The 23520-nt window shown below is 38.5% G+C and overlaps 1 protein-coding gene across 1 annotated transcript in view; it reads left to right on the forward strand.

Moving 5' to 3' along the window:
• Nucleotides 1-18705, forward strand: part of LOC139131667 (sphingomyelin synthase-related protein 1-like) — a 52651-nt gene extending 33946 nt beyond the window's left edge. Inside the window, exons 2-5 of the mRNA XM_070697822.1 lie at nt 9437-9798; nt 11939-12056; nt 12463-12622; nt 14533-18705. Coding sequence (XP_070553923.1) covers nt 9458-9798; nt 11939-12056; nt 12463-12622; nt 14533-14870 — 957 coding nt within the window. The 5' untranslated portion in view covers nt 9437-9457 and the 3' untranslated portion in view covers nt 14871-18705. The remainder of the gene's footprint in view (nt 1-9436; nt 9799-11938; nt 12057-12462; nt 12623-14532) is intronic.
• Nucleotides 18706-23520: the final 4815 nt, after the last annotated feature.

Raw genomic sequence — 23520 nt, forward strand, 5'->3', positions numbered from 1 at the left:
AGTATTTTATAAAAATGGTAAAGCTTGTAGTTTGAAATTCGACCATCATCACGCAGATTTTGGAATATCGTGATATACATATCAGAAAGATTACAATAAAGAGTGGTTGTCATCGACTCTGGCAGTTCCTACGTCAAGATGACGATAACGTTGCCATGGTTTCTGGGGAAACAAGGCAGCTAAATGCGGAAATGTTCTTCCTAATAATTGTCTGGGTTGAATGTATGCTGATAGACAAGAGTAATTTGTAATCGTAGAAATGCTTTCATGAGTGAATTGATTTCACCCACACCTCCACTCCAGAGCTACAATTGCATTTTTAATTAACGGATATAAGAACTCATATTCGTGTCGTAATATTACAAGAATTGTTGTTTCATGAAGAAGGGACTTCGCTGACTGACTAGATTATTCTGCTGAAGATGCTATACTATTACGGAGTCTAGAGTGGAGATCTGTACGTGTAGCTACACATACTGTAAGTGGCATCACCCTTCTTAAAGATTGTATACATCTTATTTTGATGCTGACAGTCAGTACTGAACACCGAAATTATGGGTAAATCGCGCGACATTGAGAAAAAGGCTATTCATTTGGAAATCGAAGTGCAAACTTTACTGATGGAAACGATAAGATTTTCATCGATTTTGCTAGATCCGCGAAGAATCGCAATATTAATATTGACCGTAAAATGTTACAAAAGGTCGGTGCCACATGAATGCGTCGCTCTGCAAAGTAAATCTTACTCACCGAATTTTATGTAAATAATGTGCATATCGGGTCGATGTCAATCTCATCAGGTTCCTTGAGGTAGTAAACACACAGTCAAAAAGTATATAACAAGTGAACATATTACTAGCAATTTTAAAGGATTCATCTAATTATTCATGGCACGCAACGACACATGGCCAAAGTGGCAAGACATCGGTTGACATAAAGCGTAGAGCCACAGCCTTTAATTATCATAATTTGTCACCATTATACCGATATTGAGAAGTCGCAATGTACAGTATATGATGTACAACAAACCTGCAGTGAAAATTTGTGTAATGTTTCACTGATTTTCTTTTCGCGTCCCATGACCTATTTATTCTGCATTAGGCCCCAAAAATGAATTTTGCTGTTCCGATATAAACATGGTTTTCAAAATTAGGGTAGGTAGATCGGCCGGAATTGTTTTCCAAACTATTTTTATTTTTAAATCTGCATTTTACGGGGGTTCAGGGCGGTCAAACACTGGCCACAACATTTCCAGAAACATGTATCATACATATAAAAGGGAAAAAAACATAAAATACATCCTCGTTCAAGCAAAAATTAAATGCTAGGTAACGAACGTGCGATTTTACGGGTTTCTTCTTTCTTTCTTTTTACTTCTGTGTTTACGTATACCTCTAAAATATTTAGTGTCGGCAGGACGAGCGGATTATCAGAATAGCACGATTATTTTGTTCAACCTAACATCACGCTCTAAAACTCACCTTTCCATTGTACCATAAGGGCTAGACTTAGTGCAATGCAAGTACACAGTAGGGAACAACAACGATCAGTCAGTGCGCATGACCAAATTCAACAATCCCTTTCGTCACCACGGAGAGTTTTTCCGCCTTCCAGTTCTTTGATCTTCCTTTACGAGGCAATATTAGTGCCTACAGGATCTCTGTGCGCAATATGACCCTCCGTGAGTGTTTCTTTACAAGCAAAGCAAAATAGGAGGTCAACGCCAACCTGAGAAACACATGCGACCGAGAAGGGATAAAAGGTAAGATTATATGCGTTCAGTAAGACCAAAGGTTACAGTGTAATGCAACTGAGGTAATCATATGCGTGGGAGGAAAATCTGTCGGGGTATCCGAGGAAATTGTGAGGTTTTACCGGGCTGAAGATATGAAAGGCTGATTATCCACCAAAGTACATCCACATTATCGTTTGTATCGGCGAAAAGGAATACCGGCTTAGAAAAATAACTACTACAAAAAATCGTCATTAATAATTTCTTTCTCTTCTGCAAATTGTGGTTCCAAGGCTTCGTAACTTCTCGATGGTTTGGAATGCGCTGTGGGTAATATTCGCTGACATTTAATGCACGCGCCCGTGTCGTAGAGAATGTATACAATCATGGAAAATGAAAACATCAGTACTAACGTCGTATTCAGTTCAAGTGAAATGTGTTGTTGTTGTTTTCTTGTAAAGTTTTAACATTTTAAAGACGCATAAAATATTTTGGAATATGTGAAATGCGAATCCCTAAAAATATGCTCGCGTCTCTGCTGATCAACAATACATCCAAACTCAACACTTTTTTCAGAATAAGGACTTTCCACCACTAACACGAGTGGGACTAATCTGGGATAATTGGATCTTTATATTTTTCACATTTCTCAAAAGTGTTAGGTGCCCTATAGCTGAATGTTGCGATATTATGAATTACTCATATAAACAAGTGTGTAACTTAAAAAGAAAAGCAGATGAGCTTACATTTGCAGATTAATCCGACATTACTTCACCATCCAATTATCCCAAATTAGTTCCAATCGTGTTCATTACGGAATTAGAACTAACCAGAGCGATAATTTGTTGCCGCATATTTTACGGTTCGTCGGAAATGAAATACGCAATCACCGGCCTGATATTTTTTGGTCTGATGATTTTTTTTTCATTTTCGTCTAGTAATTTTTAATAACCTATCACTTTAAAAATTGAACTTCAATTTTGTACAAAATTACTTTAAAATTGTTTACATAAAACGTTCCTCTTTCATATACAGCGAATATCAGCGATCTCAACTGGGTCAACAAACACGGCATTCATACGAGTATACAAAGGCGAAAGACACCAACAGCCAAGCACGTTAATTTGTGTTGTGTATTTTTCTCTTTTCCGTGCACGTCATATAATGTCCTGAACTTGTAAACTTCCCTTTTACCACGACACAGGACCAACGAATTATGGAAACTTCGATCCCTGTCGGGTTTTATCCGAGTATTGCTGTCGGCTCACATGCATATCACGGGTAAGCAACGTCGACACAGAGTGCCGTGATCGTAGAACCAACTAGAGGTTTGGCAGGTGTTAGGAAAGAACTGGTGTTCGTCAGCCACCTTGCACTATTGGTAGTAATAGGAGCGTTAAGTCTTCAGTCTTCAGAGGGCCGAAGATATTTACTCGAATTAAAGAAGTGACAGTAAAGTTTAATGACCTTTTGGCAAACGCAAATGAACAATACAGCACACACTGCGCACCTCGAAACCCTGTTTTTAAGGTATTACATGCCTAGAAGTTGTGAAAGAAGTAAAGTTTTGCTCAAACTTTTCGTGAGAGAACTTTAAACCGTTCCCTTTTGAAATCATGAATAAAATCAGGGGTCAAGATGCAAAATACGGCACTAGAAAAAAAATCACGCAATATTCTTGAAATTCAAAATGGCCGCCATCCCGGTGTTTACTCCATGGGGAAAATTTAAAATTTAAAAATAAACCGGTGAATAGTTTTACTTTCCAAACTTCAAAATGAAACCCCCACAAGTGGAAGACTAAAGACGAACTTTAAGAGTGAGAGGGTTCGACTATCTGTCCCTGGGGGCGCTTTCTCTACGTTAAGAGAAGACGTAAATGAGTTGCGTATGAGTGTGTATATGTTTTCCTATTTCCTTTGAGTCACGATAGAATGAACTTCTTAGGTGTCGGGAGATAAACAATCAAGGTAATGAGAAATTGCTAGTGCTGGGGGGGTTATAGGAATTTTCCTAACCAACAAAGGACCTCCGTTTTTCACTTTGAGAGAATAAAAGCCTACCACATATAAGGAATAAATAGGTGTGCTGCAAACCCTTTATCAGATTGCCCACTTATTCAGAAAATAACCATCAGGTTTCTCTGCAGTGTGAGTTCCTTTGTAAATGGGTCACGCAGATCATTGAAAACGGTTTTAAATAGTAAAGTTGAACTCCTGATAATACCAAGACGTGAAAAATATCTTGAGGTCTTCTGCTTTCGATGTCTGGCAGAAGTAAATGATGCCGGCCATTTCGACTGTAAGGAAATGACAACTAAGTGTGGAGCTCAATTTTCCCTTGTTTGCATGTGTATAGCATAATATTATGACGCTGCTCAATTTCAGAATGTTCAGATTGTGTCATGCCTAGAGCAAGACAGGACAGTTGTAATGATAAACGCACTGTCGGATTTATCAACATGTAGAATAATGTGAATGAATCTTTGTATGCTTGAGTAACTAACAGGTAAACTGTCGGCAAGGACAGAAAAAAGTGTTCCGCTTTTTTCTTCAACTGTGAATACATCTCCAGTTTGAAAGTTCGACCTTTCAAACCAATGCTGCCCTTGTTTGAATAAAACAGATCCACCTTCCCATTTTCTGTCATCGCTTCTTCTAAGAATGATAATCATCACGATACTGCTACTCGTCAAGATCTTGTTGTGCCGCCAATATTATACTCCCTTGATCATGTTGGCATACACACTATTAAGCTTGTCGACACATACATGTGACACATGCATTTGATAAAGCGGACACTTTGCCCTAATTCTCTATACGTTGGACACGGGCCTTGCTTATGCAAAACAAGAATATCGCTACAAAGTATGGACATCCAACTTGCCTGATTATATACAAACAATTGGCCCTCGTCCTTCCCATAATGTGTTCTATTTTCGAACCACAATTATTAAGGGTCAATCCTATCAATGACGCACACAGCTTTGTGGTTTCTTAGTATGAAATCAAACCATTTACGTTAGAATATGCCTCGGGGACAGATATTAGGACTCTGAAATTTATCAATTCTTTTCTGATCTACCACTTATAGGGGCTCTTTTTAAAGCTCTTAGATAAATAATTTATCATTTTAGTTTTTTGAAAATCGAAAATTGTATTTTTCCCATAAAGTAAACACAGAGATGAATTTTGAATTTTACAGGTCTGTTAACGTCAGATAATTTGTTTTCTCGAGTACCACTCTTTACACAGTGATGACCCCTTATTTTTTGGAATGCTTTGATTAAAAGTTTCATCGAGGAAAGTTTGAGCAAAAGTTTAAGCCTGTCACTTTCTATGCCCGTACTACTTTATGACCTTCAATCCTTACTGTGTGTGACATTTTCACTCTCCTCATTTTTTGACTCGTTTGGTTATGAGTATCAGTACCTTCAAATATGTCCACTCCACGTTAAGTGATAAGAGGTTACTGTGGACAAGACCCGGCAACTTATCTATACGTCTGCCTTACGACCCTTTCAAAATCTCACCACATGTTCTATCATTCAGGTATGTTCATGGCGCCTAAAATCATGGCTACGATAGAACTGAGAGAAATATAACAAAATGCTTCGTTCTTCAAGTCTTGCAGATTTAGAATTTAAATCAGTTGTCACCAAGGAGCTCTCGGAGATTAAATTTTGCGTGTGTCCAGATGTTCCAATTACGTCCACGTGGGCGTGATGAACCCCACATCTGCTGATGTTTCTGAAACCTTGAAAGAGTAACGACTATCACTTAGGCTTCAGTGTCGGTGTACTGTAGGTTATATTTATATCGTTACAGTTTAAAATGTTTACTACGTCTTTCGTAGCATTTGAATCACAAAAATGAACAAAACATTTTTTAATAATAATCCTTTGCACATATTTACCAGTAAACATGAAGTGATTATCTGCAAAGGACAGAGAAACCCACGCTTTGAACATGGGGATATATTCTTCGCCATTTGTTTGTCAGTAAGCATGGATTCCCTTTGAAAAGTCAAACCAACTCTCGAGGCACTATTGAGGGAGAAAGGGTCGCATTCGGTCGTTATGCTATGATCCGGGCCAGCGAACGGTCAAACCGCACCCATATCACGTAGTGTAGTATCAATAACGTGATCTAGACATGCGACCCGCGACATTGTTGTTTCCAAGTGAAGGTCAAAGCAACGTCTATGGAAAGCCACGACTGACTTAAGTGGTCTAATATAATGTCGTCATGAGTATTATCATGTTGCTGCTATCTGCATTTAACATATTGTTTAACGCATTTGCAATTTTATCCTAGAAATGTACAGTGTAGTCCCGGACAATATTCAACATGTTGTTCTAGGCATTTATCTTATTGTCTGAGGCATTTAATTTATTGTCCTGGGCATTCAGTATGTTGTCCTAGGCATTAAATATGTTGTCACTGGACACGCTCTCCTAGACATTGAGCATATTATGTTCTCATAAGCTTTTAAAATGTTGTCCATATTATGGCCTTGTCCATCTGCAATGTGTATATATCTGCATGCTTCAGTATACAAAACCTGAAGCAATATTACAGTCGATGTAAGGTTATTCATGATTTATTTCTAGGTTTTCTTAGTATTCTGTTTAGACTTGTTTAATTTTCGGGGGGGGGGGCATCATATATTCAAAGAGAGGGTCATGGGTTTTGGTTCTGGAGAGGTCTGTCTACTTTTTAAATCAAATGACGTGAACTTGTTCCCCCCTAATAACTGAGCTGTTCCTAAGCAATAAATCACCAAACTAATTTCTGCTCTCACGCAGCTTCCCATAATTAAATTGACGCAGCACACCATATCTTAATATATTTTAATATTCATTATATTTTAATATTCTAATTACCGACCAGGTTAAAGGTGATGCACGATCTAATTTTTCTATCGGACAAAGTATCAGAGTTTAGCGTTTTGGTTTGGCTTTGCTGTTTTGAAGTTATTCTCCCTCCGTTTAGCCACAGGTGCGTGGCTCGGCGCTTCGCTAAGCCCTTACATTTTTTTTTTCTGGCTAGGCTAGACTCAATCTGATTAAATCGCATTACAGATTTTTTTCTGTCGTACTCCTTTCACTGAGGGTGCAACCGTAATACCAACTCATCTCGACATCGGATTTTAATCAGGTTGAGTAAGGTTAGGCTGACTAGGCGCGACTAGACCTGGGTTTTGAAGTTTGCCAGGCTTTTAAACTACGAGTATTGTCTACCCTAATTTGAGACAGTGCCTCACTGTCCAAGTTTCCTGCGGAGAATTCCGCCAAAGTCGCAAATCATGCAGACCAAACACTGAATCAGGAAAGTTATGGCCCTTTCACAGGGTATAAACAATCTCATAATATTAAATTTGTAAAGCGGCTGCACGACACTTCTTATAACCGACATAGGCCCTTCCGAAAATCAAAAGTACAGTATGTGAGTATGAGTGTTAAATAGTCTTGATGGTTTTATGCTACAGTACATCTGTGTTGATTACGTGTGCGCATGCTCTATCATACTCAGGACAACAAGTCGTTAAATGCCTAGCACAACATGTTGAAAGCCTAGGACAACATGCTGAATGCCTATAGGACAAGATATTGAATGCCTCGCGCAACATTGTAAATGCCCAGCACAATATGTTGAGTGCCCAGGACAGCATTTTAAATGCCTAGGACAATATGTGGAATATCTAGGACAACGTAGTGAAAACCTTGGACAACAGTATGATTGCCCAGGACAATTTGTGGTAGGTCCTGGGCCGGGGACGATATGTTGAGGGCCTTCAACATTGTAAATGCATAAGAAAACATGCTGAATGCCAAGGATAACAAGTCAAGTGCCAAGGGCGACATTTTTGATGCCTGGGACAACATATTATTTGTCCAGCACAATATTGCAAATGCCTAACACAACATATTAAAATACACAAGACAAGATTGTAAATACCTAGGACAACATCGTAAACGCGTAGGATAACATTTTACATGTCCAGGACAATATTGCAATTGCCTAAGACAACATATTAAATGCACAGGACAATATTTCAAATGCCTAGGACAGCATTTTATATAGACAGGACAGCATGGTAAATGCCAAGGATAACATTTCAAATGCCCAGGACAATACTTTAAATGCCTAGGACAATATTTTAAATGTCTAGGACAACATTGTAAATGCCAAGAAAATTTTTAAAGTATTATGTTTCAGAATTTTCTATGACCTTTGAACTGCCCAACACCTCTGCAGCTAAGCTTTGCCTTTATCTTATCGTATCTAAGAGTCCAAGAGGGCTAGTGTCTATTGAAGAATGAACGGTATGGAACCAAATTGTGCTCCCAAATTTCGGGGTTTTCCCTGACCTTTGACCCTTACATCATCCTGTACATCATTAATTATGTACATATCTAATTGTAGGTTAGCCAATAGAGATAAAAGTCTGATTTTGGTGGACAAGGATAAGTATTGGAGTAAATTTGTTGACAAAATGTCACGTGACCAGAGTGACCTTTGACCTATATTTTACTAGTGGGCCTTTATTTATGAATCAGTAACCAGTTTCATTTGGGAGTGAAAATTGGGGAAAGTCACTTTTTTCTTGAAAACACTTTTGAGGGGTCACTATTTTACCGCGTCATTTGACCGCGTCATTTTGAAAAACGCCGGCCCTCCCTTTCCGTAATTTATATCCAATCCCTCACTGTAATGATCTTGGCCTCTCCATATAGAATTCGTAAACACATGTATCGCAGGCTACCACTGCATGCATGTAGAAAGCGCCGTTGAAGTCCTTATGGTGATTTACCAGTGTACGTGAATCGATAAAGTAAATTTGAGTGGAAATGCCTGTGTTTCTGAACGTGAACCGTGGACCTTTAATTAGGCTTACCCAAAAGACAACACCGGCATCCGTACTTGTAAGATAAGTGTGAGCGTAACGAGGTTGTGACTCTACGGAAATGACCTGCTCAATATAGTTAATGATAATCTTAGCGTGGCTGACTGACTCGCTAAAACGTTTAAAATGCAATGATATGAACAATTGATATTATTCTTTGAAGGGAACCCTGTGAACCTGAAGCTAGTTGAACACTAAAATGAAAATTGCACTTGATTACAACAACTAATTGCTAAATGAGCGGAGATGAGAGCAATTGCCAATAGTTCCTGTCGATATGTAATCATCCGAAAATTTTAATCGGAATTGCAAAGTCACTCAGATAACTCCGGTTAATATCTGATAAACGCTTATGTGTGATCATTCGTTATAAAAGTAAGAGATGGAGATACTTGGCTCTTCTAAAGTTTTATTCCTTGACAACGGTGGCAGTACTACTTGATGCACAAATCTCATACATCCGCGTGGATAGATCACTTTCAAAATCATCATAATTGCAAGTCGACTCCTACACAAGTGGTGGTGTTCTCGTAGACTCCTAAAACTGTGGTATTTTTCTTCGAACTACCTTATATATTTTTCGGGGAAAATGGATGATGTGCCTCAAGTAAAAATGTTTAAATCTTGACACTCCCTCAGGACGGAATAGTTGCAAGATCTTAAAAGACACACTGTCTATGCATTTTTTTTATTTCAATCGGCCCGTGTGTTGCCTTGTTCGTGTTTTTGTCTCTGCTTGGCGCAGCTATTACACAGCCGATCTCACCAGTTCTTTCATTTCGATTTCTCCCACAGTGGCCTTGCTTGAACTGGACGATGCCCTCATCGGAGCAGGAAGAGTTGCTGATGGAGTGCTCAATGCCTAACGGTGGCATGAAGACCTCACTGGATGAGCCAGTACTCCGACCCGTCCCCGGAGACATCTCAAGGAGGAAGACACTTGTCAGTCTCATCCTCTTCCTCTTGGTCATGATAGTGTCCGCGTACGTGACTGTTGTTGTCAATGACAACCGACCCGATCCGTCCGAGCACCCACCTCTTCCGGATGTAGTGCTTAAGTCCATGCATTTTCATTTTTACCCAGGATACATCTGTGCAGCGTCTCTGGTTTTTCTTAGCTCAACGTTCGTTATCACGGCGTCTTTGCACAAATACAGGTGATTGGTAACGTTTTAAAATGTATATGTAAATGACCATGATCATTTTATTACTATTCTCCGAATTTTACACTTCCGTCTTTAGTACAATATTCCTTCCGTATGCGATGTGATCAACCAGAGTGGATAAGATGTCCCAGAATTCAGCTCGGTGTGCACTCTTGGAGCACTTGGTGTACTCGACCGGATTTTTTTGTAACTCTCTCATTACCCGATTACTGAATCTACATTGTTCGCAAATTGAGGCATTTTCCACAAAGGACATGGTAGACTCTGTAATATTTTCATTTAAATTCAAATAGTTTTATTGCAAGCAGAATTACAAAGTTGCATTCACCAAGATAAAGAAAAGAAAACATTCTGATTCATTTTCCTCACCTAAGACTGGTAGGGTCAAGATTTGCGTACAGCAATTGCGCATGGAACGTTTTGTGGCCCTCCAAATGTGAATCACACCCAGTGTATCTCATTTTGTGATGGCACCAAATCGGACCTTCAAAAAGACTGCAGAGTCTGAACAACAGGTTTATCTACGCTTATTTGCACGCCTGCATGCCAATTTTCGGTTGTCAAAGTACAACAATGTCTTGCCTGCGAGCAGAACAGCCACGGCGACTGCTGAACTGTGATCGAAACTTTATTTGTTACAGCTACACATAAATAGTGTCATCTTTGTCGCCTGGTGGCCTCGGAATTTGTGTGCGTGCTTCAATAGGGACACCTCTACTGACCGACTGAAATTTGTTTTGCTGGCAGAAACATTCATCACCTCTTATTTGATTATTTCTAGATGTTTAATTAGATTTGTCTGCCATGGTAACAGCGCAGATTGCTCTCTCAAAGTCAAACTGGTGTTTGCACTGATTAAAATATCCTTTGTACGTTCTCACCTTTTTGTACAATTATTCAGGTCACGTTTCAGCTCTATACGTGTTCAGACACAGTCAAATGACCACAGCGCCCAACCAACAGAAACGTATTATTGTACAAGTGATCGGCCAAAAGACTTTGGGCTTGGTCAGTGAAAAAGAAAGAACGGTAGTGAACAAATTGTTAACATAGTTTAGCAGCCTCACATTTTCCTGAAAAATAAATGAATAAATAAGTAAATAAATAAAAAAATGAAAACGTTCATGTGGCTGGTATCTGAAACAGAAAATGCGATGTGGAGGTTTCCACGCTCGGCCCACTAAATCAAAATAGATCAAATCTTTGAAAATGGAAGTGAAAAAATTGCAAGTCGCAATTCTTACAAAGCCCTACAGTTATCCGACAGTTAATGCCTTCATTTCTAAAATACTCGAAGAAGTTGAAGTTCTAGTGCTGACTGCATTCATAAGCAAAGATTGTGTTTGGATTTGTCCGTCATTGTGCTTAAATAATGCAGGTCAGTACAATGTTTTGGCTTCTGTTTTTTGCTGCGAAACGGCAGCAGCCGACAAGATTGTGTAATGTGTATAACTATGTAGGTCGGCGGAATAATTAACTATCAAGGATGCATCGAGTGAATTTACGAGATGTTAAGACATACCGTAACCTTTATGGACAGTTGATAATTACAATAGGCACAAGACAAACGAGACTCGTTGCGTCTGAGGAGGGAAAGGTGCAGTTCCACTTCGAATCCTACACAAATTCTCACAATTCTATTGAACAGCGCGCTTGCCATGTATATGCGTGTTACTCAATCGCCGTTCAGACTTTGTTTCTAAAGGTTTGTTGCTCATAAAGCTACCAGCGGTTTAAACTTCCAACAATTTGTACCGGCAATATTTTTGAGAAGTTCAAATCATGATTTCGCAGGTCAGATTTTCAAGATCGCTTTTTAAAAAAAAATTGTCATCTTGAGGAGGGGCTAGCCGAAAGAGAGTCAAAGATCTGTAGTCATGAAAGTTCACAATTATCAAGTCTTATCTCACCATCTCAAAATCTAAACCTTTATCACATGTACAAGGAAGGTTTTTGAGTGGTCACGATTTAACGAAGAACTTTCTGTCACTGTCTAATTAATGACACAATACAGAAAATGCGATAGCACTTTTTCAGCAAAATCTACAATATTGCATACATGTTGCATGCCATACAACTGCCAAGAAGCATCACGAGTGACTATCATCTTCTAAAACCTAAATGTCAACAGGCATGTGATTTTCCGAAGATACTTCAGTAGCATCGCCATGTTGTATCTCTGGAGGAATGTTTGTATGTTGGTGACGTCGATTCCAGTGACGCATACCAATCTTGTCTGTGCAGCAAAGGTGAATATTGATTCGACTGCCAGTAATCTTGTGGTTCATGTCTGTACTGTGTGCCTGTCTGTCTTTCTGTCTGTCTGTTTGCATGCCTGCAGACATGTATGCATGTATGTGCGTACGCATGTATGCATGTATGTATTTGTACTTTATCAACTCACTTATTGTTTTATCAGTTGATTGATTGATCGATCGATCCATCGATTGATTGATTAAGTGTTTAGTTCATCCAGTCAGTTATTTGTAATCAGTCACTACCGAAAGGGGTGAATAGTGTGAATGCGTGATAGACAGAGATGTACAACGTATAAAGTGTGATTGTTTCGTACAGTTTTCTGTTCTATTCCTTCTGGCAATTCCTGCGTCTTTTTTCCACTTACCCAGTATATTTTATTTTCTAACTTTCCTTCAGACAAATGGCTCTTTCTACGCAAGAATCAAGCAAGCTTTGGTGATTGTCTCGACGCTTGGCTCATACACAGATGCCGAATCGACGGGCGTTACATGTGGAGATTTCATGTACAGCGGTCACACTATCACATTTATCTACCTGGCCTTTCACATTACGAAGTGTAAGTTCCCAATTATAAAGCGACATAACATATTGAATCGCTTTCGCCACAGAATTATAAATATTGTCATATTTGGGATTGCGACGTCTGTCCTTCATAGCTCATAGTTATTTCACGAAATGTCTTTCTTTCGCTTCTCTTGTCACGGGTGTTGCTAATTTTAAAATGCCGCTCTCTTTTGGCATTGGGGGTGTAAATGTAGGATAATTTGAGAAGACGGGTATTGGGGGTGTAAATGTAGGATAATTTGAGAAGATATGTATATCAACCACAGCTTTTAGATTAAATGAAAGAATGGCTGATAAAACATGTCTTCGACGCGTTTTCACACGTTACGGATTAAGAAAGTGGTGACATAATTCCTGGTATCTATAGAAAAAGTAAGCCGGCCGACCCATAGCTGCTTGACCAAACTGTAAACCTCCCATTTACGCTTGAAGGGCGTAATATTCGCCTTTAATTATATAAATGAATAGGCATTATTTGAGTCGAGTCAGGGTTTGTTGTGAGAGGCATACTGTCCTTTCTTGACATAATATCCTGTTAGAACGTGATTTCGTTCCTCTTTAATTGTGCGACATGTTAAAGCAAACATGTCATGGTAAACAAAACAATTATTCGGGGTCAAAAACGAACGTCTCTGTTATTGTATGGCTACATGACAACGAACTGCCATTATTTCGTCGAGTGGAGAGTTATACATAGACAGAGGAAAGTGGTAGCTCGTTAAGAATGTATTCAACTGCTCCGGCCTTCTGCTCAACGTTTTATGTAATTTTCACGATAGCGATCTCGACGCATGCGCGCATGTAGTACTTCGGTTTTCCTGCTTGTTAGAACACGAAAGCCGAAGCATCCACATTGGACTGTGATTCGGTAATGGTCTCATGTTCACAATTCCCAATTGGGCAGGGTAGTCTGTCACTTAAAGGTCGTTCCGGGTCAATGTTAATCCTCTTATCCCGTCGCCCGTCTATCTCATACGCCATTACCATGCCATAGCAGTTCTCTCCTCTTTTGTCCTGTTGACTTCCTTTAAATAGAATGCACTTCAGAGATAGTGTTTCAAATACTCAAATTTTCGCAGTACTTTTCTGGTTGTCATCTCGTCTGGACCTTCTTTGAAGCATGTGAAGTCATTGAAGCAGTCAGTTTGTCTCTCTTTCATATTCCAAACTCAGAATGGTGGTTCCTGATTTTCATTCTTTGCCATGAAAGATAACTATTTTATTGTTCCCGTTAGACACGTCTGAAAGTTTCTGTTGGTCAGTACTCTCACACTCTTTACCCGCAGTTCTGAAGAAAACACATATCAAATCACCTCAATAACGTTTACAAGTAGCGGTAGCTGCAACCATACTGCCTTAACAACAAAAGATTTACAAAAAAATACAAATGTTTAGGAGTGTAGCAACTACCGCAATAACAAGTTGTGTATAGATGATGTAACCGTAATTGGTATTTGAAATCAAAGGCATATCCTTGCACGATACAGGGACACTTTCGGGAATAATACATTTTTTGTCTATCTGTACGTTTTGGAGTTATGTCTTTAATTCAATGATTGTAAAAAAGATATACAGTCCCATGTGGATGCTTCAATCATCGTAAAGCCACCGATAAATGTGAATGACTGGTTGCCAGTGATACTCCTAAATGTTGCGGCGTATCGGTCAGGTGAGAAACTGGCCATTTCAGTACTGTATCTGTCCTTTGCTGAGTAGGTAGTGTTATTCACTAAATCAAGATCAATGTTTGTTTGACGAGTATCGTTTTGCTCGACAAAGACAGCTAGTTCGCTAGTATGCCAAAGCTTTCAGACATATTGAATTTGACGTCCACAATCTCAGTTCATGGCTTTTCTTTCTTCTTCTTCACTACTGCCTGACAGTTTTCACCTTTATTTTCAGATTCACGCAATCTTGGTCACATCCTACACCCTTTCTGTTGGATGATCGCTGCCGTCGGCATCTTCAGTTTGATGGCGTCTTTCTTTCACTACACCATGGACGTGGCGGTCAGCTTGGCGCTTGCTCCGTTGTGTTTCACCCTACACGAAGTTCTAGTGGAGAACCCGTCCCTTCGGAGAAAATTTGCGGCCTTTCGTCTCTTTTATCCGCTCATGAATTACCTGGAGTCTGACCGGAACCACCTGAATTGCGCAGTTCAAAATGAGTACGATTGGTCCTTGGTTAAGCCAGCCCTGACAAAATACTTATGCTACCCCTGCAGCCAAACAAAACCATAATGCATTTTTTTGAACAGCATAGCCAGCCATTCACCATCCATTACGATTTGTGAGATTTATGCTCGGAGAACTTAGCATTTTGATTGTCGCTTATGCTTTTCGTTGTTATTTACTACTGAAATTGAAGAGCTCTAAGTTTGTCAATGTTATTGTGTTTCAATCACATCATGGTAAATACACGTAAAAAAAACATAATGATTGAGTTTCCATAGCTCTTCGGCATTAATGCGGTAGGGCTTAGGGGCGCTACTCTACTCGGTACCTCCACGGTACCATGGGGTAGTTCTTTCTGTGATAGTACATAAGAGTTCAGGAAACCCAGTTATTACGATGTTCTTTTACTTTGTATTTGCGACGACAACAATATGATTGAAACAGAACAAAACACCAAATTAATGTTCTTCAATGCATGAACAACAACAACAACAACAACAACAACAACAACAACAACAAAACAACAAGATTATTACGTTCCTGAGGATTGATGAAGCCTTGTGCCAAAAATTCACCAAAGAATCTTGGTGCCGTCATATAGAGAAGTCGGACTGTTGCATAACACTGCTTGTATAGGGTACAATGCTAGCTCCATTTCGAGTCACAGGCTTTACCACGTCATAACACGCTGAAAGAAAATAACACAAAGCTATTTCTCCCCTACTTTGTCATTCTGTCGCTGAGGCATCAAAGCATATCAAGGAAGGACCAAGTAGATCTCCATGGCTTTCAAACTACATCGTCACCTCATGGTAAAGGAGATGGCAAACATATCAGTTTACAGGTATTTGTGTATAATGGGTGGACAGACTGAGTGTATACAGAACAAAGAAATTTGCTGAGGCTATCTTTATCCTTTAAGCGTTCCTCGTTTCACATATCCTCTTTAAAGTACTTCTTTTATCGGTTGCATTCAAATGGCGTAAATTTTAGCCTGGGGATTAATGAGAGTTATCTTTTGTGAAAGTGCCAGAACCTTTCAATGTGTTGTAGGATTTAGCTTCCGTCAAAATTAATGTTCTGTTGTGTGTATATTTGTGTGTATCAACTTATGCAGCGTTGGTTGTGGAGAGCTAATCAAAGAAATGAGTTGCCTTCTTACAAGACCGCCGAACATTCGTGTGCTGTTTAGTCTTGGTTTCAAGGTGTTCAGTTTGTCCACATTTTTTTGAGTCCACGTACCACTCACAAACCTTACCGGCAAAGATTTCAAACAAATGTGTGACCTCTCCCAAGGCCTTCCAATCTGGGTTACCCGTCTCCCCTAGCCATGTATAGCAGTACATACTTGATCGAGCAGTGGGCAGAACATCTCACTTGTCAGCATCACCGAAGCATATCTGAAATGACTACAGAGTTATTCACGACATTGGACAAAACCTTAATAAAGGGCCGCAGACGATTCGTTGTATCTACGGAAGTTTCCGTATGAGTTTTTTGTATCAAAATTTGTAAAATCGAAAATTGTATGCCTTATCACGTTCTGCAGATCTGCCGCAACTTTTGACGGTTTTTTCAGTTCTGACGAAAGCGTGACCTAAAGGTTAATGTGGTCGATTGTGCTAGACGTAAATATACTTCTGTCACCTTTGCCCGACGACAGGGAATAATTATTTACAATGAAACGAGGTGCTGGCGTGTTTATCATTTACAGTATTCTTATTGGCAACCACGTTGCCTTTCACATGTGAAAATGTGAATATAAAGAGCACAGTTACACCCAACAGACTTCTTCATTGCATCCCACCATCAAAGACCTACGTCGAGCCATTTAGAGAGCCTTCAGTAATTACAGGGGGCGGGGGATCCCTTGCACACCTGTATTGTAAAATGTGACCCTCCTCTATCCTCCTGTCTAAAATGTGACCCTCCCCCTGTATTTAAAACTTGACGGCCCCCAACCGCTGCAGTATTCTCTCCAGGAATAACTGAAACAGTATATCAGCCAATTTACATCACAATTTGTTCAATTGTTATTTAAGTTAGGGACAGTAATTACAAGGGGAGACTGGCGTTTTGGGAGGAAGGGTCACAATTTATCATGCAAGCATCTTTGAAGGGACATGATATTTTATACATTTGCGGGAGGGTCACCATATTTTGTGCAACTATAAGAAGGCAAGATGTGGCTGATATAGTGCTTCATCCAAAAATTCAAATAATAATACATGCAGTCCATCAGACAAACTATTGACAACTTTCTCCCACAAAACAAGCTATATCAGTACATCTATATATGTTTGATAATATACGTAAATGTCCTTTGCTTGAAGTTGGAAGTAAAACAGCCATTTGTGTACAAGAAATTAAATTTTTGGATTTCATCAAAGAAGTTGATTCACTATACATGGTAGTCTATGAGAGAACTATGAACAATTTTTTTCGACTATAAAACTAGGAATGTTTGTGCATTTACGAACATTTGATTATTGATATAAATTTACTTGATTAGATCAGGGCAGTTACAAGTCCACGTGTGTGCAAGAAATTTGATTTTAGAATTTCAGCAAAATGTTGATTCACTATGGTAGTCTATGACGCAACTATGAATACTTTTCTCCAATACAAAACTAGGTATATCTGTACATTTATGCACGTTTTATTATTGATATTAATGTTCTTGGTCAGACTAGGGTGGCTGCAAGTCCATGTGTGGGCAAGAAATTCGAGTTTGGAATTTCACTGAAATATTGATTCACTGTACATTGCAGTCTATGAGAGAACTATTAAATTTTTTTTCCAATATAAAACTAACAATATCTGTGCATTTATAGACCTTTGATAATTGATATACTACTTACCACCTGTCTCAAATGTTGCAGTTGTTTAATTGTGTAAGGTGTTTAAAATCAACGTAGGATACCACTGCATCGTTTTTGCCTGTGAAACTTGAGGATAATGTGTATGTATTTAAAGAATCGGTGTATTGCATCGGTGATTTCCTATTCAAGTAAAATCAGCTTCTGTTAAAAGTGACCCTCCCCCAAAGATAGATTTATTGAAAGTGATCCTCCCCCTTGGACAGTTTTCTACAAAGTGACCCCATTCTCCTGGCCCATCCCCCTGTAACTACTGAAGGATCCCCTTAATAACTTTTCAACGTTTTATACAAAACGATGTGAGCACAGATGATCAGGAATATTACCAAAACAAGGAATTGTCTCAAAAGTTTTAAGATACACTGGCAGTTATATCTCAAGAGGTACCTGTACTAGACGGAGATGAAAGTCCCTCTTAAATGACGGACAGTGGGTACTAAAAGTGTACAGTGGAAGTGTCGCTAACCTTTATCTGAAGCAAAATTATCTACTTGGGGAAGCTGTTTTCACGAAGTGCCTGTCAGATTTTCCTACCTGAACTCAAGGATCCATTGATCCTCCTTAAGTTACAATGTAAAGGTTCAAAGCTAGGAGAATTAAGCACAATAGCAATAGCTATCACATTTGTGGTTGTTCAAGGTTTAGTCTGTTCCCTGTCCCATGTCTACAGCTGGCTGCGCAGTCAGCTATTTTCGTGAGCACGCAGCCAGCGGTAGAAGTGGAGCAGAGAACCAGACTAATTCAAGATTCAGCACCCATTTCAACGTACACAGACAATGTGTGTTGTGACTTCTTCATGAAGTATATCTCCATTTTTTACAAGTTTTAATTCTGAATACTCACCTCTGTACAATGACGAAATGGGGTGACGAGAGAACACAGCCTTTTTCTAATAAAGTCGTGACGTTTGCTGTCAACACTTTTTAAAACTATTTTCGACTTTTTGTATTGTTCAGTTGTTTTAAAGTGTTATGTGTATATGCTGGTTTTGTAAACGCTCTTAGTTATAATAAAAGGAAAAGGAAAACACATGCAAATGGGAGGAGTGTTATCTGTCAAACTTCCGACCCTACTGCAAAATTTAACTTGACTGTTTTTAGGGAAAAAAAACATTTTTCTCCAAACCGAACTTGATAACGTATTCAAAAAACCATAGCGACGTGTGTCTGGCAAAGTGTGCTGATTGTTGTCCACTTCAACACTAGAAAATGCACGTTTCATAGGAGTTTTAGTCAGGTGGCTTAACAAAAATATAGTTACACGGATGACAAAAGTGCCAAATTTGCTACAGAGGTTCGCATACATGTGTAGATCAAAATTAGCTATTGCTCCAAAAATTTGGGCCACCGGAAAGGCTCGATGACTTCATAAATTCAAAATGGCCGCCGTGATATTGCTTAAAATGGTAAAATACTGCTAATTTAGGCAGTTTTCAATATTATTTTGAATAAACTGGCACAAACATCCCAAATTACAAATACAACATAAAATTGATGCAAATCAATTATTGTGATGACGTCATAAAGCCAAAATGGCCGACCAAATTCAAAATATCCCCCATGATATCGTGTGATAACGTTTAATTACTGTTGATGAAGCCTGTGTCGAGCATTTTAGTGCCTGAACTGAAATTAGCATCCCAAATTACAGACAAAACATATAATTGATGCAAATTAATTATTGTGATGACGTCATAAAACAAAATGGCAACCGAAAATTACAAAATGGCCTATTATGAAGTTCACTATGCTTAGTACAATAGCCCATTTACGTGACAAAATGATAGTTTCAAGATAATGTACAATTTGTCTTGATGATTCGTAAACTCAGAATAAATGATAAATGTACCAAAACTTAGCCAATAAGCTCAACACAAGCGGCAAACTATTATGAAATTATTGATTATTTAACAATGGCCTCTGTCTGAAAAGCTAAATCAACATAAAGGAAACGAGGGCAACTTTACGCACCGGTTCTACCTTTGAAAGTGTAACGATATAGTGAGTAGATCAATAGTCGTGTGATTTCATGATAACGAAAAACATGGCGAGAAACCGGTGAATAGATCATGCCTTGACCCTGGTCATGTGAGCTTAGCCCCTGATAAAAGGTTTTATGTTTGTGAGTTTGGTCTTTTGCTTCCTTTGTTGAATTTTCTGTTTTTTTATGTCTCGATGTGTGGTGACAAACACATAAGTTTGTGCTGCAATACCGGTAGTTCTCTTTCTGGAGGATGTGCTGACCTAAAAAAGACAGTTTCGTCAGGGTTTTATGAACAAAGAGAAGACTTAGTTGACTTTTGAAGCTAGCTCACCTTGCTTTTTTTGCAGCTTTCGTGAATTTTATGAAAAGCGTCTTTGCCTTTCGTTTTTGGTATCGTTTTGCTGTTTTGAAACCAAAAGAATAAAAAACGCCAGGAAGAACATAAACAAAAATTCGATGATTAAACAAAAGCAAGAACTCAGAAAGATTCTCAGATTCATCAAAAATCTTGCAAATCAAACGTTACCAAATGTTGAAATCAAAGCATCAAGCACAAGCTTGAAATTTATTCCCATTCCGAAGTGCCTATGCAGAAAAATTGTCCTATCAGATATCAGCAAATCTATTCGCATCATAAGATTGTGCAATATCATGAGAAACAAACGATCAATTCATCAATCAATCAGACATATGTTCTAAGATAAATCCAATGTCGACACTGCTAACAGCGGAAAACCCAAAATTGTAAAACTGTCTCGAAGCAACTTAGATCGATAGAGGAAATTCCATTCGCAACCCACATCAGAAAGAACATAAGTCTAGCAGAAAAGACTGCTCTGATAAAATCACAATAAAACCCATCGATAAAGTAAGAGGCACAGCAATTGTGAATACGGCAAATGACATTAAAGAAAGTTACAGACAGCTGCGAAATGTACACTATTATTGTACATTAAGGCAAGACTTGGCGACATTAACTATAAGGTGGAAATTGTATATGATATCGTTTATCTGCGACAAGAAGATAATTGACGAGGTGATTTACAGTTTCCCCATTCCCATAAGTAGAATAATTTGTACACCACGATGTTATCCCCTGCCAAAATATACAGAACCCAAGCAGAAGGAACAATCATTATCCAACCTCTCAATAGAAATGGCTGCTCGAGCCAAATAAACCAAATCTCGGAATTTCTAGACTTTGTCATAAAACCAATCATGCGAAGACGACTTACATATATCAGGGACACAAAAACTTCATTAACTAGTTAGAATCAATAAAAATACAAGCAAACTCTATTGTAGTAACATTAGAAGTGTTATCAATGTAGAAAAATATGACAAAAATGAAGCCATAAATAAAGCAATCGCAGCGTTGGACTCTGAAACATTACCAGTCAACTGATATGATACAAAAACCCACCAACAACGTAAATGAAAGCCTTACTGTCGATTATTCTGAAACGCAACATATTTTAATTCAACTGAGAAAAATACAAACAAATCTATGGATGAAGCATGGGCTCACCAGAAATAGCTAATATCACATACCATGAAACGGAGAAAACTATATTAAATCCCAAAGCCGATCAAATATTCGTATGGAAACGTTTAAAAAGGTATAATTTTCATGATTTACTCAGGAACAGAACATAAATGTTATAAGTTTAACTTATAACATTCAGAACATTTGCCGAGGAGTGCAACACCCTGTACCATACGTTCAACTTGGGAATTCATAATTGAACATTTTATCGACAAAATCTCATACCTCGACCTTGTGGTCTTCAAATGCCACAGACGCAATCGAGAGAGATGGCTCCACTGTAAAACCAACACAGAACCATCTGATGATATTTATCTGCCACCAACCTTCAAATGCTTCATTAAAGGTGAATTACTCAGATATGTTCGCACATGCAACAACAATATGGACTTCATAAAATGGTCAATTTCTCAACGCAAAAACTTCAACAACGAGATTACAAAAAGAAAGACATAACTTGTATGAAAAACGAAGTTAATGTAACAAAACGTCAGCCATCCTTCATCAACAAAAATAAGAGTAATGATGTAACAAAAACCTTGTCAGCACAACCTCATCATAACCAGCCCAATCAAACTATGTGATAAGAAACTGGAAAATAATGAAGGATGATTATACAAACACTGGCCATGATTTTCCAGAAAACCTATAATAACGTATAAAAGAAAGAAAAAGCATACAAGATATCCTCCTTCAAGCAAAATTCAAATACAAGGAGAGTACAAATGAACGACCTGGGCTACAATTCACGCAACAATCATACTAAAACATAATTATCTTAGCATCTCTCTTTGATGGCTACCATCAAACTAAACATGTTGGAATACAAGACCATTCAAGTGACTGAAGAAGGGACCTCACTTTGGCCGGAAATGCCGGTAGGAGGAATCACCAACCTTAAACCTTTTTTCTGGGACCAAGGTCACATTACGAGGGTCAAATTCATTGGTTTATCACCATGTTTCCCTATCACGAAACCACATTGATCTACTCACTATATATATACCGTATCATAAACAAGGTTGAACCTGTGTGTGAAGTTGCCTTCATTTCCTTTTATATCGATTCGATTTTTCAAACACAGATTATTGTTTAATAATAAATAATCTCATAAGAGTCTGTTACTTGTGTTGAACTTATTGGCTAAGTTTTGGTACATTTATCTTTTATTTTGAGTTTATGGAATATTAATACATATTGTACATTACCTTGAAACTATCATTTTGTCACGTATAGGGGCTATTGTACCAAGCATAGTGAACTTCATAATAGACCATTTTGTAATTTTCGGTTGCCATTTTGGTTTTATGACGTCATCACGATAATTAATTTGCATCAATTATATGTTTTGTCTGTAATTTGGGGTGTCAATTTCAGTTCAGGCGATAAAATGCTGAAACAGGCTTAATTAAGAGTGCTTTAACATTTTAAACAATGTTACGGCAGACATTTTGAATTTGGTCGGCCATTTTGGCTTTATGACGTCATCATAATAATTGATTTGCGTCAATTTAATGTTTTATTTATAATTGAGAATGTTTGTGTCAGTATATTAAAAAAATATTGAAAACTAGCCGAATAAACCGTATTTTACCATTTTTAAGCAATAAAGTGGCGGCCATTTTGAATTTATGACGTCATCGAGCCTTTCCGGTGGCCCAAATTTTTGGAGCAATAGCTAATTTTGATCTACATATATATGTGAACCTCTGTAGCAAATTTGGCACTTTTGTCATCCGTGTAACGATCTTGCTGGTTTTTGTTGCTAAGCCACCTGACTATTTGGCACACAAAACAATCCCTTCGACAGCTTTTGTCCCCGACTAGTTAGTTGATGAATGAATGCTTTGCTTCCAACATGCGTTCTGCATTTACACTTTCTCTTTCGCATGTGAAGTTCTTATTTTTTGATACAGCATTTTCTCGTTCCATCAAAGACCCAACTTATCTCTTCCGATTTACGTGAGAACAGATGCAAAACAGTAATGACACCACGAGTGACAGCGGACGTAGAGCTTTCTCCAGTCCATAACTCCTCTCGCATGAGTCTTAAGTATTTCTTTGAATGGATAACCGTAATCCTCTTGTCACATGGATTTCCTCACAGGGTAGTCTTAACAACATGATGCCGGACAATGTTACCTTGATTCGTGTCACTGTATATAAACAAAAGAGTAGGTCCGTCTGACGGTAAACTTTTCCATGTACAACGTTGGGTCAATGAAGGAATAGTAAGTACAGTAGGTCACAATGGACGTGTACGCGCCCTTTCTGCCCGTATTAGGAGAAAAAATAAGTGTGGCTTGTG

The sequence above is a fragment of the Ptychodera flava genome, chromosome 4, assembly GCF_041260155.1.
Source record: "Ptychodera flava strain L36383 chromosome 4, AS_Pfla_20210202, whole genome shotgun sequence".
Lineage (NCBI taxonomy): Eukaryota > Metazoa > Hemichordata > Enteropneusta > Ptychoderidae > Ptychodera > Ptychodera flava.